At 36.8% G+C, this 18,015-nt stretch overlaps 1 protein-coding gene across 2 annotated transcripts in view; it reads left to right on the plus strand.

The window, feature by feature from the left end:
* The window catches only part of LOC138711816 (DNA-directed RNA polymerase I subunit RPA1-like), a 69,253-nt gene extending 52,961 nt beyond the window's left edge, over nucleotides 1-16,292 (plus strand). For both annotated transcript variants that reach the window (XM_069843067.1, XM_069843068.1), the window contains exons 6-9: nucleotides 11-169; nucleotides 11,375-11,485; nucleotides 11,590-11,782; nucleotides 16,086-16,292. In XM_069843067.1, coding sequence (XP_069699168.1) covers nucleotides 11-169; nucleotides 11,375-11,485; nucleotides 11,590-11,782; nucleotides 16,086-16,198 — 576 coding nt within the window. In that variant the 3' untranslated portion in view covers nucleotides 16,199-16,292. The remainder of the gene's footprint in view (nucleotides 1-10; nucleotides 170-11,374; nucleotides 11,486-11,589; nucleotides 11,783-16,085) is intronic.
* The last annotated feature ends 1,723 nt before the right edge of the window (nucleotides 16,293-18,015 follow it).

Raw genomic sequence — 18,015 nt, forward strand, 5'->3', positions numbered from 1 at the left:
TTCTTTGCAGTTACCAGTGAAATACAAAAGAATTGATTTAACAAACCTGTTGACTGAAGTTTCTGAGAAGTCCGTCATCTGGGAAGTGCCCCTAATCAAGCGTGCAATTACATATGTGAACCAAGAAACTCAACGGCTTACTTTGAAGACTGAGGGAATAAATTTTCAGGTACTGTAAAAATTGTAGTGATGTTTATGAGATATGCTTAAATTAGTAAATTTGTGTGTTTTTCAAATGACATACTGAGTTATAGATAGAATTGACGTTGTATTTTCCTTTAATAATCATGCTTCTCCTGGTTGAGTGTTAGAGAAGGCCGTCTGGCCTTAACTCTGCCAGGTTAAATAAATTATTATTATTATTATTATTATTATTATTATTATTATTATTATTATTATTATTATTATTATTATTATTATTATCAGTTGGTAGAGCAGCTGGCTACAGACTGGAAGGTCCGGGGTTCGATCCCAGGTGGTGACAGGATTTTTTCTCGTTGCCAAACTTTCAGAACGGCCCCGAGGTTCACTCAGCCTCCTATAAAATTGAGTACCGGGTCTTTCCCGGGGATAAAAGGCGGTCAGAGCGTGGTGCCGACCACACCACCTCATTCTAGTGCCGAGGTCATGGAAAGCATGGGGCTCTACCTCCATGCCCCCCAAGTGCCTTCATGGCATGTTACGGGGATACCTTTACCTTTTTTTATTATTATTATTATTATTATTATTATTATTATTATTATTATTACTATTGTTATGTGTCCGTCTTCTCCCCCTTCCAGCTATGCAGTAAAGTGCATTCAAATGCTTCCAAGAGGCCTTATCGTTGTTTAGATGTCTTATTGTTAACATCACGAGGCTGGAGATCAATCCATTCTTCTCGAAATGTAACATCAAAGGTTCATACGTTTTATAACAGGCACTAATTTCTTCGAATTGGTCATTATTTTTACTCATATACGATTTATTTTAGACATCTTGATACTAGTTTTATTTACCTATTTAATTTTTTATAGTGTAAATTCTTCGTTAACTTTCTTCTATTATTTCTTTAATTGCCTTCACATCCTGGCATTGTTTTAAAGACCACTTGATGTCCGTCCTGCTTTAAGGTTTATGTGATAGTGCTTTTTCATTGTTCTTCTTAAGTGTAATTTTTTTTTCACATGAGACAACCACTATTCTTGTATTGGATTCTCTTTTCATTCAAGTGATGAGACCTGGGTGTCTCACAACACCCCAGAGACCAAGCGCCAATCACATCAGTGGCATCATCCCTCATCACCCAAGAAACCAAGAAAATTCAAACAGACTCTCTCAACACAAAAAGTCATGGCTATTGTCTTTTGGGATCGCAAAGGTGTTCTTTTGCTGGATTTCATGCCAAAAGGCACTACGATCAATGCAAATCGTTATTGTGAGACTTTACGAAAACTACAGCAAGCCATCCAAAACAAGAGGTGAGGAATGCTTTCGAGAGGAGTTGTGCTTCTTCACGACAACGCCCGCCCGCACACTGCTGCTTCAACTCGAGAATTGCTGGATCAATTCGGTTGGGAAATCTTTGATCATCTGCCCTATAGTCCAGACCTTGCTCCTAGCGATTTTCACCTTTTCACTAAGCTGAAAGACTTTCTGGTGGTACGCGTTTTGGAAGTGATGAAGAGTTGAAGAAGACAGTGAACACCTGGCTTAATGAACTGGCGGCAGAGGAGTATAACACGGGAATTCTAAAGCTAGTGAACAGATACGACAAATGTTTAAATATAGGTGGTGATTAAGTAGAGAAGTAAAGGAAGCTTCAGTTATGTAACATACTTTGTTTTTTCAAATAAGTATATTTTTTTAATTATTACAACAAAACGGTCGTTATTTCCTGGATCCCCCTCGTACATTAAATTTTGTAGCACAGTGAACAATAATGTATTCTTCTATGTTCTCTGGGGTCATTGAAAGACATTAGTCACTCAGAATGTTGTTATATGCAGAGAAAGATCTTTCTACGTCACATGATGTAGCTGGGGCAAATTTTAGGAGAGGAATTTCACCTGGAGAAATGTCCTTGGGTGGATCAACATCATCTCCATTTGGAATTCGGCACACACCAGAGACCTGCAAGAGAGCGATGCTTAACAATATCTGAGATCGGTTTTACCGAATGCTCTTCGTGTGTAATCGCTCGAGCTCGGGTTTGGCCTCCGCTCGCTCGAGCTCGCCCGGGGGATCGCTCCTCTGTCAGAGCGAGCGCTCGCTTCAACCACTGTAAGCGAAGCAGTATGCTGCAGTACTACGTAGTACAGCATTGGTAAAAATAGAATGAATTCATTCGAATTATTTGATTATCAAAACCATTCGAAATAATAGAAATATTCACAATATCACTCGATTATTCATTGGCTTTGCTTACCACCACAACAAGCCATATGAAGTTATACAAAATATGTACTTGCATAACAGAATATGTTCCATTTTATGATGATGATAAGAGCTTCGAGTTCAGAATCATATGACGCAGCAATAGAATGATAAGCTTCGAATGTTCTGTGTGGGTGTTGCGTACTGACTCTTCTAACAGCCCCAGAATCTGACCCTGATCTTCATTAAATTAAACACCTGACCTACATGGCGATAAGAAAAAAGAGCGCTGCTCTCAGACTAGACCTACGTATAGAAAGAGTAATCAACATACTGCAATGTTATTGAACAATTCATCCATGCATTCCAATGATTTAATCCTACAATGGAATAATCATTATAGAAATCATTCGATTGTTCTCAACAATTATATATTTAGTGGAAATTTAATTAATTACACATTTTTCTTTGTTTAGATTGAAATAGCCTGAAATGATTTTCTGTATAAATATATTTCATTCCTACTTAGTTTAACAATTAATCGTGATAATTACTGTAAATGCAAATGAAATGTTTGGTTATATTACTATAAAACGTATATAAAACAGACAAATTACATTTAATACGTGGTAACTAAAAATGTCTTATCGATGTATGAAATGCAAATAATAAATTAGTAGCGATATATTTTGTTTCATCTCGGACGTAGTATGAACTTTACTCATACTAACTTGGGAATATTTTTATTTTTTATTTTAGTAGGTTATTTTACGACGCTTAGGTTATTTAGCGTCTGAATCAAATGAAGGTGATAATGCCAGTGAAATGAGTCTGGGATCCAGCACCGAAAGTTACCCAGCATTTGCTCGTATTGGGTTGAGGGAAAACCCCGGAAAAAACGTCAACCAGGTAACTTGCCCCGACCAGGATTCGAACCCGGGCCACCTGGTTTCGCGCTGACTGTTACTCCACAGGTGTGGACAATCCTATGTACTTTAAGGTAATCTTATCCCTTACTTCTCCGAATTTAGTCCAAGCAGAGCTAGTAACTGCTTTCCCTCTTTTTCCACTACTCTGACTCTGCTGATTTAATTTTATTTTCGGTATATACTTTTGACATCGTGTCTTGTAATCTTTTACCATCAACAGAGACGGTGTCCGAGCCTCTGCTTGAGATCGACGTCGATACTATTGAATCATCTTCAACATTCGTTTTGATGAAACGTACTATCAGACAAGCCTACAATTCACCTACTGCTACAGGAAGAGCATTCATGAACACCGAGCGCTCGTCCTCAGACCCGATCACTCGGTGTGTTTCTTTACTTCGTGATTTATCGGAAATATTCGTAGATGATCGCTATTCATTCCGTCAGTGCCTTCCTGGACTGATAACGATATCCCGCGCTCGCTCTGATGCAGGTCTCTGGCACACACTGTAAAATGTTAAATACGTGGGGTTTCTTTTCAAAACTTTGCAATTTACTCAATACACTTGCAACAGTTTCTTCATGCACAGCACTTAGCATCCCCTATGACACCAATAGAATCTTGCAGAGTAAGTCCCGATGTTTCTAGACATTTGATTCTTTCTGGAAGCCAGCTGAAGTTGCCCCTGATGTAGGCAATTGAGGAGACCACTTTGGAGTCACTGAAGGCAGTCTGGGATTCACAAATAGATGCGGCACTTTCAGGATCAAAAGAATCTACAACAGTCTTTACAGCATCTAGATGCTCACTATAGAAGTTAACTGCTTCTATCCACCTCGTTAACACTGGTTCTGGGGGCAGTAGTATCTCTGGCAATTACTGTTTGTAAGGTAGCACTTGTTGTGAGGCTTTTAGAAAAACTTTATTTTGTCACTGAAATTAATCTGTTTACTTGTGTAAATTTAGCTCTGATATCTTCAGCAACACGTTGCAGTCTATGGCTCAAGCACATTGGGGTAAACACTTTAAGAGCCATTGCAGCTTTAAGCATATCGGAATACATCACTATAGTCCTGTCGCTCTTATTTCCGGCAGCCAATCACGTTGCAGGTCGGCTACATTTAAACGTGTGCATCTTATTATTCGCTGATGATGACGTTATGCATTTCCTAAGGCTCGATAAATACTTAATATAATCGCCCGCCATTTTGGCTCTTTTGTTGGCGTTTGCAGAAAGCACATGAGGACATTATTTGCCACTCAATTATTTGCTGAATTACAGTGTGTTTGATTTATTATCATTGGAGCTACGACATGATAATGTTTAACGGTGTGGCAAATAGATTCCTCGTCTGGTAGCTTGGCAACGAAAGAACAAAAATGGCAAATGATACTACCTACCTGCCTAGCCTTCACTTCCAAAGACGTAAGGAAAGAGGAGGAGTCACGCTGGGAATAACAGCGTCGCGACTATAGTACCTTCTCCTCTTGCCTTCCAGTCGGCCACAGAACTTTTAAGCCATCTTTCGCAAATCTCGCAATAGTTGAGTGATTTGTATAGTCCAGCTCTCTAACAGCTTTGAGGCACTGTCAGGTTCTAGCTTCCCCACCACAAGATTCACAATAAATCGACTCTTAGAATTTGTTGTTTCATCAACAGCAACCAGTCGGCGCCAGTAGCATAGTCGGTATAGCACTAGCCTTCTCTGCTCGAGGTTGCGGGTTCGATCCCAGCCCAGGTCGATGGCACTTAAGAGTGTTTAACCCAGATATGCCTACTGTCCTATTAAAAGGACAGTGGTCAATGTTTCAAATTACCCTCTCTACAGTTAACGCATTTGCTTTTTCACAGGTGTCACTATTACTGGTCTTAATTAGAGGCTTGCTAGGTGTGGTAAGACTGGTAATGAGAGTTCTGGTCATCGTTGAGTTTGAGATGTGGACGTGAGAATTGTTCGTTTATTTCAGCTATGGCATCCGAGACGCAAATCAGATAAGAATGTTAAATATTTTTACAGTTCGGAATTATTTTACAAATTGTTGTAGATCAAATGACTCCTAATAAACATAAATATAACGTGAAACCACAATGCGTTCCAAATATCTATTCATTGCGACATGACAATGACGAAAACTTATGTGTCCTTTTAAAAGGACAGTAGGCATAATCCTCATATATTTTGAAATTGTTTCGCTTTTTCAATTTTAGTGGATTTTCCCTGCATAAAATGCTATCTACGTTTGAAAATTATGCTACGGGCGAAATTTCACCTCAAATACAGACATGTCACTATAATGCAGCCTACAAATGCCACACAGAGTTCGTGTGCACTCAAAATTGGGTTTCTGGCGTCTTATCAGCCCACTGAGGTGTGTGGATATGAAGGGAAAAGTTGAGACAGTGTCGGGTGTAGTTGCTGGGTAGCTAGTCGGCAGAGCGTTGGTGCGCTAAGCCAAAGGTCCTGGGATTGATACCCAGCTCCGGAACAATTTTTTCTTTGAAATTATTCAAGTCTGCTTCACAGGGAGATATACCTGAAAGCCAGATTTACACAGCAAGATATGTTTACAAGTAGAGGACTGGTGATGTTCTGGAGGGAGGTATTGAACGGACATAAGTTTCTATTGTTTTTCATTTAGTATTTTTAGAAGACGTCTTATTTTCTATCTAAATTGCCATTATCATAAAAATGTAGATTTTAGAAATGAATTGAAACCTGTCTTTCGACATTGCCACAGCAACTGCTTCATTATATGTATCATCACTTCTCCCCCAATATAACCTCCTCCTCGAAACTTCAACACTCTTTTCGCCTATTACTTATTTTTACGTATCAATAGCAATACAGTACTATTCAATGACGAAAGCATTCTAGAGTTAAAACGAATTTAGCTACAATGCATCATTCTTCAGAATAATATTAGTAGTAATAATAAATAAACTGTAATAAAGTAACAACTTAATAATTTGTTAATAATAATAATAATAATAATAATAATAATAATAATAGTAATAATAATAATAATAATAATTGTAAATTACAACAATTACATTGTTTCCTTTCATGTACGCATAGTATACAATTATTCCTCAAAATTTATGCTCATATGCCTACTGTCCTTTTAAAAGGACACCTGTTTCTAGCTCAACTAGTTACAACTAGAATGTTTCGACACCATACAAATACTTCAGTTATATACTGCATTAAATGAGATTTGAAAAATACACAAAAATTCTAAAAGAATATTTCAGGCATATATGGGTTAAATGCGACAGGCTCATGTCAGTAGATTTACTGGCATGTAAAAGAACTCCTGCGAGACAAAATTTCAGCTCACCGGCAATGCTGATATAACCTATGCAGTTGCAAGCATCATTAAATAAACTATAATTTAATTTAATCAACAGCAACCCTTATGAAAGCATTTCCTGTGTGTTGTACACTGCTCATAGCAGACTTGCAGACAATTCTTGCATAGTGTTGATTGATGAGGAACATGTTGCTTGCAGGAAAGATGTGAATTCAGACACTTCAAGTTTATACCATGGAATATTGGCTGCAATGATCGCACTGCATAAGTCTCTATTAAAAGGATTACTTGAAGGTGAAGGATTCTTCATCTGTGTTCAAAGTATTTGTTTCTTCTTGTTGGTTTTTTCTATGCTGACCACTTTGTACATGTAGTTCAAGCTGGGATTTCATAGAACATGCGATATGTTTGTTACACACTTGCCAAATCACTGCTTTACCATCACTCGTCAACTGCAGCCCTCGATTTTAACTAGGACGCAACTGGTGCCATATTGACACTAGAGAAGACTGATGTTGAATGAACTATTTCCTTCACCATTTAAACGAAACTAAAACCTATTTTTTTTTTTTTTTTTTTTGGTCTAGCCATGTCTAGTGATGTTGTTTTGATATTGCCGGTTATGAAGGATTTTACTGTAGTTGAATAAATGTATCTTCTTGACGCAAGTGCAGTTACTTCTTGACCTTCAGTTTTAATTACGGCATCATGAAAAAGCAGCAAAGTTGCATTAGCAAAATTTATCATAGCAATGTGCAAGGATCATTAAACCACATCAATAATAATTAACAATGAAAATCAGGGGATATCTGGGAGAAAATTATTAAATCCAGGGACAAGAAGCAAAATTCAGGGACTGTCTCTGGGAAACTGGGACATCTGGCAATCTTACTTTAAATCTAAGGGTCCCTGTTACGTGATCCCATGACTGGGATAACAAGGGGGAAGCCCTCAATGGCTCTATGATTAAACTGAGGTGAAAGAGGCCATTCTCTGATTAGGGTTAATAATTCGGCAGCTGGCTGCAAGCAGAGAGGAGGCAGTCCCTTCTGCGGACTATTCCTGCAACAGGTTGATAACCTGTGAGTCATGGGGAGATTATTAATACTCAGATACTCCAAATCCTCTGATTGAGGTTCTGGCTGATATGTACGTCTATTATAAAATAGCACATCTCACTTGACGATATGTGTCAGAGAAAGAACAATTATTTGTATACATCTGAAGTCTGACTAGTGTAATATGTAGCTTGTGGGCGATATATGCGATGGAGGGTGAAAGGAACTGGCTATCCTACCCCATTATCTTCTGGCCTAGTTGCCTTATAAGTGGTGCTTTCTTGGTATCACTTGTGAGGTTCAGACAGTTGACCAAACAACACCAATACTCCAAAAAGGTAATGGATGAACCACATGTACTGTATAAAAGATGACAGACTACAAAACAAACCAAGAGGACGTAGACATGTGGGCTGTCCATACAAATATGGCATAAAGTATTTGGAGATGCAACGGACTGAGACTCATCAAAGATTTATGATGTGGGGCCCACAGCTTTGCTTTCCTTCTGAAGGAAGCCATAGTAGAGATTTTTATCATCCTTAAATATCCATTATTCTCAGCTGGATTTGAACCTACAAACCTCGGTTCCAGTGGCAAGCATGTTACTCACTAGACCACTGAGGACGACTATTGGAGGGTAATACTCGTATAATGATAGATTTTAATTTTACATCTTGAATCTTCTATGCAAACTTTAATCATACATAATTGTTAGGGATCCTCAAATTTCTTGAATAAAATCACCTAAATTTCTTGGGTGAAAAGGAAAATTCTTGGGTTCTGTGATCATCTATACCTGAATTAAAAGAGCTCAGTATGGCAACAGGTATTGTTTACTGTTCTAATAGTATGCAAGGGGAAAAAGAAATAGTAGCTTTCCATGCACTCGCTTATTGCACAGCATTATAATATTATTTCCAGACCTCTTCATTCCATCTTGGGAGAATTGTTTGATCCGTTCATCTAAACTGAGTTTCGGTGGCATAATGAATGTTTCTCAAATGAATGTACTACATCAATCTTCTCCTTATACTGCTGGAATGGAACTGGAGTGCGTGGAGATATGGAGATAATGCGCGTGCGAGGTGAGACGTGGTTTTATACATTTGGGTATTTTCGTATATTTTCGTTACACCATCATGAAAATAGCGCTCACGTTCAGGTATTCACAGATATCGTCGTTACATCACCAACGGAATGGTCAGCGCTAATTTGCTTGGGTCAGTGTGGCATTTTATCTATATTCGCGTGATACTTTGTTAATAGCGGCAACATACTTGTTTTGGTACTTCCAGATTCCAGAACATAGCATACAAATTCCAGGAAATCATTCCAAAAATGATCCTCCATACATTCTTAAGTTAGATTCCATCAAACTACTCTGCAGCACATAAATAAGGATCACCTTCAAATTTATACAGATGGATCTCTAAATCCTAATAATGGGACATCAGGAGCAGGGTATTATATTCCAAAATATCAAGAAAGTTATTTCATACCATGTTCATCCTCCTCCAGTCTTGACACTGAATTGCTAGCTATTGATGCTGCTCTTCAGTGTGTTACTCAAATTCCTGAAAAATCTATTTGCATACTTACCGACTCCAAGGGGGGCTATATTTAATATAATTAAATATGTACCAAACCTATAAGCACATAGAATTATTCCAATTCAGAAACAACTAAGTAAACTAAAAGAACTCCAAAAGGAAATAACATTTCAATGGATACCTAGTCATTGTGGTATACCTGGAAATGAGAAAGTCGATAATATTGCAAAACAGGCAACATATTTGCAACCAAGACCTCTTCAAGTGATATCTCTATCCAGTGCTTTTGCTTCAGTAAAGTATCATTTTACAAACCTATGGATCAACAATTGGCTCTCTTCTGATAAAGGAAAAATTTTACATTCTGTACAAAAGAAACCAAATGACCTGGAAATGTACAAAAACTTGCCCAGACATGTTCAAACATTTTTAACAAGAGCCAGAACAGGTCACATTGTCACTCAATTGTACCTACACCGATTTCACATTTCTGATAATCCTACTTGTCTGTGGTGTAATAATAAAAATGAAGACCTGGAACACATTCTTCTATACTTCCATCCATAAACCCCTGCAGCATATATATTTTGAGTATATATTGACTACACTCCAACTCTGGCTACTAGCAACAGGCATCTATAATGAACACCAATCAAAATACCCCTTATTTCTCGTGAAAAACAACAACTGAATAGACTACAGTGGACTATATTGGACTTTATGTTGTCAGCAAACAGCTGGATACATTAAGAAGATTGATTGATTGATTGATTGATTGATTGATTGATTGATCTGTTAATAAATTGCTGAATGTGGGGGGGAGGAAGAAAAAATGCAGGGGAATAACGACTTTAATTTACGATTTTTTGCTAGTGCTATTCAATTTCTCGAGTAAAAGTAGAAATTTGCTGATAGAGACAAATTTAAAAAAAATCGCGGATGTGTCGAAATACATGTAAATATATTACAAATTACTTAAAAATACGTTTCCCATCATTTTGAAATGTTTTTAAATTTTCGAGAGTCGCGAAATTTGAGTGTCTCTAATAACAATAATTGTGAGAGGCACCATATTCGTACAGGCTATCCAAATAAAATTTATTTAATGCTGCTGTAAGCTCTACCAAAGTCAGTAAATAAGAGATGGTTATTTATACACTACGAGAAAATTTTATTGTAAAATATTTTGAATCATATTATTTCAAAGTGCATGTAAGAAAGACAATATGTCCACCACTGTGGAGTAATGGATGGGCATATATTAAAAAATTCTATGGCTTTCTTCATATTATCTTTTTTATGATACTTCATCACCTGCTATGGTTATCTAACATCTGGGTGAAGTGAAGATGATAATGCGAGCGAAATGAATCCAAGGTTACCCAACATTTGCTCTTAATGGGTTGAGGGAAAACCCTGGAAAAAACGAGTGGGCCCTGGTTCAAATCCCAATTGGAACAAGTTACCTGACTGAGGTTTTTTCCAGAGTTTTCCCTCAACCCATTAAGAGCAAATGCTGGGTAACCTTGGATTCATTTTGCTGGCATTATCATCTTCACCTCACTCAGATGCTAGATAACCATAGCAGATGATGAAGCATCGCAAAACAAGATAATATGAAGAAAGCCATCGAATTGTTTAATATTTGCCCATCCATTTCAACATGTATTCCTGCAAGAGGAAGGCTGGTCATATAGGTAAATATTTAACAAAAAAATGACATGTGAGATTACAGTTCACTACAGCAAACCTGAATGACACAAATTAGCAACTCTGTGAATTTGTATGGAACATTTAGATTTACTATAGGATTGATGTTTCGTGAAAGTAATATAGTATACTAATTTCATTTTACTTTTCACACTGATATTAATGATAATTTTATCGAGAGATTATGAAATGATGGCAGGGAGATGAGAAATATTTCGAGAAAACCTGCCCCGACACTGCTTTTATCTACCATAAGTTCTGCTGGGATTTGTGCTCAGGTTTCCAGTACAAAAATCTGACGGTCTTAACCATCTGTTAACGTTTTATCATATATTTCAGATTGGTACCGTAATACGAGTATTGTAATGTACTGAGGTTATATTTATTACAAGCAAAAAAGTCTTATTTTTTTCTAACTGATTACTGATTTTGTATGATAATGTTTTTAATTTTCAGGAAATGTATAAATTTCATAAACTTCTTGATCTCAACCGACTCCATACAAATGATGTCCACAAAATGGCAGAGACTTTCGGAATAGAAGCAGCTAGAAGAGTAATAGTGAAGGTACGCAAATTGAAATAGCTTAGTTTATTTTTCTGTATTTTTTTTTTTCCAAAAAATAAATAATGTTGTTATACTCTGTTGTTAAATTGTATATTTATTTTAAGGAAATCCAAGATGTGTTCCAAGTGTATGGCATCACTGTTGATCCACGACACTTGCTTCTGGTGGCAGACTACATGACTGTCAGTGGGAAATATGATCCATTCAGCAGAAAAGAAATGGAACACAATGTATCTCCTCTGCAGCAAATGTCTTTTGATGTGTCGGTGAACTTTCTGAGAAGGGCTGTGACACGAGGCAAGCCAATATTTTAATACCCATTACTGTTCATCTATACATTCCTACACTTTTGGAGTGAAATAATGTAACGTCTGAGATTTCTGTGGGTCATTATTTCATTGTTCTTACGCTTTCCTGCAATATTTGCTGCTTTAAATCGTATTCTATGGTGAATAGAATGTAAAACTTCACTTTAATATTTCCCCCTTTAGCTTTCCTTCCCTTAAATCTTTCCCTGACACTCCTCACCCCTCCTAATTCCCCGAAAAGTGTTAAAGGGATTTGGTTATATGTGTATTATTATTATTATTATTATTATTATTATTATTATTATTATTATTATTATTATTATTATTATTATTGTTTTTTTTACAAAGTCATAGTTTTCTTATTCATAAAATTTACTTCGGACCTAATCAAGAGCAAGAAATAAATTTTCAAGAACCACATGAAAAAGAAGCGTGTTACAATGCTCAGAAGTACAGTAATTAGCTCATGTTTACAGTATAACCTCGATTATTCGTCACCCTATTAACTGATCAGCGGATTATCCAACACACACTCTCTCTCACCCTCGCACCCTATCCCTTCCACTCCCCCGCCCTCCCTCTCCCCTCCCCCTCTATCCCCCCTCTCTCTCTTTCCCCCCTACTACCAAAAAAAAAAGAATGGGTTAGTATGACATATTTCGGTAAAGTTTCTAACCAAGTCAGTAATTTAAAAAAAAACCATGGCATTGGCATAGCTTTCTGCTCAAATAACAAATTAAATACAGTAGAATCTCTATTATCCGTGGTAATGAAGGGGGTGGAATGAACGGTTAATCGAAAAAATCGGATAATCCGTACCATATAAGGTTTTCATAAATTAAGTGCATAGATTAATACAGTTTCGGAATTTCCTCTGTGGTCTTCTGTTTTAACATTCTAGATAACAGATCAGACGTTCATTAATTTAAGCAGTGGCATAGCGTCAATGTAAGCTAAAAAGCTTAGCTTCCCCAGTTAATAATAATTTCATAATAAACCTGCAGTTTATGGAGAAAATTATTTATTAATTTTAATAGAATTTATATTTACGCGTTAAATATTGTGATGCGGCAGCTCAGGATGATTTGTGATGCAGCAGTAAACAAGAAGCCTTCACACACCAGCTTCCAAGCAGACTGGTTTCTTCTGTTAATCCACCCCGCAGATTTTCCATCCCTTTCTAACTAAACTACCCTGGTCGCAAGGCTCGCAAGAAGCTAGCTTTGACATTGAAAATAAGTAGTTTCCGAGTTATCCCTTTTCGTCAATTGTGTTCAGTTGAAGTGTTAGTGTGCATTGTGGCTGATATAATAAATAATGAGCGAAATAAGAGTTCCTGACACTAATTTACTTGAATTTTTTTAAGACAATTCTATTATCAAGAGTGACTTACGAACAAAAGTGTGATTTAAAAAACAAATGACCGACTCCCTTGCTGTAAATGAAGGACACAACCAAAAGACAGACGCATACTTACGTAATGATACTAATATTGTGATTTCTCTAAGTATGACAGGGAGTGAGCTAATGTTATATGTATACGTGTCTATTTGTTAAGAGATATGTGTAAACCGTGAAATCATATTTTACTATGTATCATTTGAGGTCATGCCTTATTGGTGTTACTTACGAGGTTCCAACCAATCTTCGACTGCTGACTTGACATTGACTACTATTTATTTTAAGGCTATATTTTTGTAATACGTTTTCTCATATTGCATGAAAGACAACTTGAGTTAGCTTCCCCTGCTCAAAATTTCATGCTACGCCACTGAATTTAAGTCTGATTTTCAACGACAAAACTCCTTATGACGGTTGTCTGTAAAAAGATAGGAATAGTAGGCCTACAGGTCTCATGTTGTAGATTTACATACTTTATACACTTTATATATATTTTTTCATTAAATCGTGCACAGTTGTAATTCCTATTTCTTATTCTGATGCGAGATGAACCACAGTTTCTCTTTTTACAAACCATTAAATTACTTGTACTTTTTTCGTAGTACAACACGTTTTCTTTTGACACCTGTAGAAAACATTTTGCATAAAAGTTAGACAGTACGGCCCCTTTAAGAGTAGACCATACTGTATAAGGGTAAAGGTTTGTAAAGAAAACACTCTGCAGAAAAAATTCGTACTAATATAATGTGCATACAGTACTTCATATTTTTTCTACATCAAAAAAAAAAAAGAGCGAGAGAGAAAGTCAGTCGGATAATCCATCAATCGGTTAATAGGGTGACGGATAATCGGGGTTCTACTGTAACATCATTCCAGATAAGCTCAACACCAGTGATAAAATCAAAGTGGAGGCATATACATGTTGTAATGCAAGAACTGCTCACATAAATACATTGGCCAGACTCGTAGAAACTTTAGAACAAGGTACAGCGAACATGTTGCTGACTTTAAGCATAACAGGAGAAAGTCTAAGTTCGGCACCCATCTGATGGAGTGAGGCCATGAATTAACCAATATAAATGAGGCTTTGCACATTATTCTCCCTAGCACATACATCAATGCAGCCGAGCACTTTCATATAGCCTGGGCATGTAATTTAGGCATATCGCTTTTGAATGAACAAGGTCCCAATCTGCGTATCCCACTTTTCAATCTGAATACACAACCCACGTGCCTGCTTGTCAGCCTATAACCAACCTCCCCCCCCCTTACACCATCAGCTGTTACCTAAGCTTAGTAATACCTGTTACGAAGTGCACCCAACAGTTGGCTCTCTACCATCATAGACTTCGGAACCACCGTTACCACACACACGATTGTAAGTTTGTTCATTTATTATAACCCAAGATAACGCTGTTTAGACATATTAATAATTATTTTATAACTTATTAAACCCCGCTTAAATCATTTCATAAACATTACTCAGATTAATAGCAACTGTTCCGTCCATAATTCGGTACGCGAAGCTTGTAACCAGATATTATATTAATGTTATTATATTAAGCTTGTATAGGATTCAACATTGTTATTAGTTTGTAATTTCCTATTATGCATGTATTATTTTGGTCCACATTTTATTCCGTATTACAGTTGAATTGTCTCCATTCAAGACAACATACTGGAGCCTTTGTCTGAGATGGTTCAGCAAATTATAATCAGAACAACATTTTCTATTTTAATATTTTATTGATCACAGCTTATATAAGCTTTTATCCTATTTTAACTACTTTTTAATCACTTTGGAGTTCATAATTGTTTATAGCAGAGGCTCATAACTTGCTTATTGCTCACATTGTATCACATAACACGTATGTACCAACCCTTATTTATATATATTATTTTAATGTACCGAAGTACATATGATATTTCCATGCAGATATTCTGCGTCATCATAAGATGAAAGAGTAATGGAACGGAGAAAAATTCTCTCTGGCGCCGGGATTTGAACCCGGGTTTTCAGCTCTACATGCTGATGCTTTATCCACTAAGCCACACTGGACGGCGCTTATTCCGTCGGATCCTGGCCAACTAGTCACTCCTGTCGAGTGCACCTCAGCACATGTGTGGACTTCGGTCCTGCATTCATAGACATTTATGACGTAGTGCAGAGGGCGGCCACTAGAGGGAACCCAAGAGTTGGAGCTTAATCTGAGACGATTCTAACCGGCGTCGGAGTTGTATCCGGTGTGGCTTAGTGGATAAAGCATCAGCACGTAGAGCTGAAAACCCGGGTTCAAATCCCGGCGCCGGAGAGAATTTTTCTCTGTTCCATTACTCTTTCATCGTCCTTATTTATATGTTTTCTCAGGCATAATTTTCTGAAGATGGCTCCTTGGAGCCGAAGACGTTCAAGCTAATAAAATGTGACAAATAACTTTATTATTTGGTGTGTGGATAAGCTTCGGGGCTTCCACCGCGTTGTTTTGGTGTTGGTGGCGGTAGAAGCCCCGAAGCTTATCCACACACCATGTACACCAGCCGCAGAAGCCTGCGCGAAAACTTTATTATTTGTTATGTAGATAAGCATAGACGGATCCAATTCACTGTATTAGCTTATCGGTTCTCATCATGTCTCTTAAATTTTATGATATGGATTAACCATTGAGTCACTCCCTTCATTAGCACGGATAATAGAGGTTCTGCTGTATCTCTATCTGAAGTACAAAGTGGGCCTACCAATTATTAACCATCATAATCTGTTAATAGTTTCTACAATTAATTATTTCCTTGATTATCATCGGTACTAGAAGTTACTGTATTGTACTGATGTTTTTACCACATACAGTATATTAATGTTAGTTGTATAATTATGAATACTTTCATTTTTGCAGGAAAACGAGATGACTTGCAGTCGCCTACAAGCCGTCTGATGGTTGGACAGCCCGTGATGGGTGGAACAGAGATGTTCAATCTGTTCCTGAAGTATTCCTTTTCACAGTTTTGAAGAGGATTGAAATGTGTAATTAAAGTAAAAGAATGGAACTTTGTATTTAACAGAATACTGTAATTGTAATAAATAAAAAAAAGTACAGCTGCAATTTTATAATGTCTTACTTCCGATTATCCAAGACGATAAATGAGCTGCATAATTATTGACAAATCGTGAGGAATTCATTAAGACATGTTGAAAGTTATAAGAATGATTACACAGCTCTGCATTTCAGAACTTATTTTCTGTTGTTTTCAATCTGATAGGCGATTCTAAACTGATTTTTTGTGCTGAATTCGAAAATAATCTCCATTTTCCCCCATCACGTCAGGTTTTCAGACAGTTCATGAATAACTAGAAATGAAATTATAGCTTTGTGAAACGTCATAAAAATTATTTTCAACAAGACTTTTGTGAGAAAAACTAGGCCACAATTTGCTATTTGTCACTAATTTGTCATTAATTAATATTAATTATTAATTATAAGCACTTTCATAACCTTACCTCAATATTGCACTTCAAATTTTGTCCTCCTTGACCTCCTCGCATGTTGTGCAGAGCAGTCCCTTTTTAATATCCAGCAATAGTCCGCAATGTTTCCATTATGAAGCAAAACACGTTTAAGACTTTTCTGAGAAGAATCTATGAAGAACCTCCACTCTTTGGAATTATAGTTTATGTTATAAAATTTTAAGACGGCAAGGGTGTCTTGGAAATACACTAAATTTTCTTCTTCAGCAAAAAAAAAAGGGACAAGTTCCTTCTGACGATGCCAGTACCATGAAAAATATGTACCTTCAGCCAATACTTTCTTTTCTTTTAACTCAGAACCTAATAGTTCTGCTGATTCTTTAGGCAAATTTAAATCCCTCACTAAATCATTAAGCTCACTTTGATTAAAACATCTATCATCACCAGTATTACCTGGTTCATAAGTATGATGCATGGAGATTCAGTTTCAGTGCTTCTGGAACCAGATGGCAATGTATCTGATTCAGGGGGTAGCGGAACGGGAATATCAGGACCATGAGGTACGGGCCGAATGGCAGAGGGAATGTTTTTAGCAGTATATCCAGCTACCTTAACTGTACAAAAATAACAATCGTCTCCATGATTTGTAGGTTCCCTCCAAATCATAGGGCAATGACTTCCTTTTTCCATTTTTCCAACTTCTCAACTCTTCAACACAACTACGACATACTTTATGGGGGCACCAGGATTTGTCCTGGTCTCCTAACTTAATGCCAAAATATTGAAAGTAAGTATTCTTTACAAAAGCTGTTATATTCTGTCTCTGTTTTACTAACGTATATGACCCACATATATATAGCAAAACAAATTTGGAACATTTACACAACCACGTTTCGACATTTCTATGAAACAACACTATTATGTCGTACTCTCGCAGAAAAATGAGAACTTACACACTTCACTTTTACACGACAACCAACAACACAAAATTGAACCTCTAATTTTAAAACTTTTAAAAGTGGATAGGTTTATCGTCTCAGTAAGGAAATCTGTAGCCTCATAAGCTGGATTGCACTTCCATAAATAAATATATATACAGGGACCCTATGTCATTTCTCTAATTCATTGTTAGTTTCAATAGCAATCTCTAAGAGTAAATATTTCCTTCACAATTTTGTTATGACCTGAGACACTAAACATTTCAACATCCTGTCTATAGATAACGTTGGGTGCAGACAGATAAAAATCTCCAAGAATAAACAACGGATGTCTTAACTTCGGTTCATTTTAAGGGAAAGGGTACAATTTTGTACATCCCCTAAGGGCGGATACAGTCAGTAGATTTTAATAAATATCAAATA

Source organism: Periplaneta americana, chromosome 13 (genome assembly GCF_040183065.1).
Source record: "Periplaneta americana isolate PAMFEO1 chromosome 13, P.americana_PAMFEO1_priV1, whole genome shotgun sequence".
NCBI lineage: Eukaryota > Metazoa > Arthropoda > Insecta > Blattodea > Blattidae > Periplaneta > Periplaneta americana.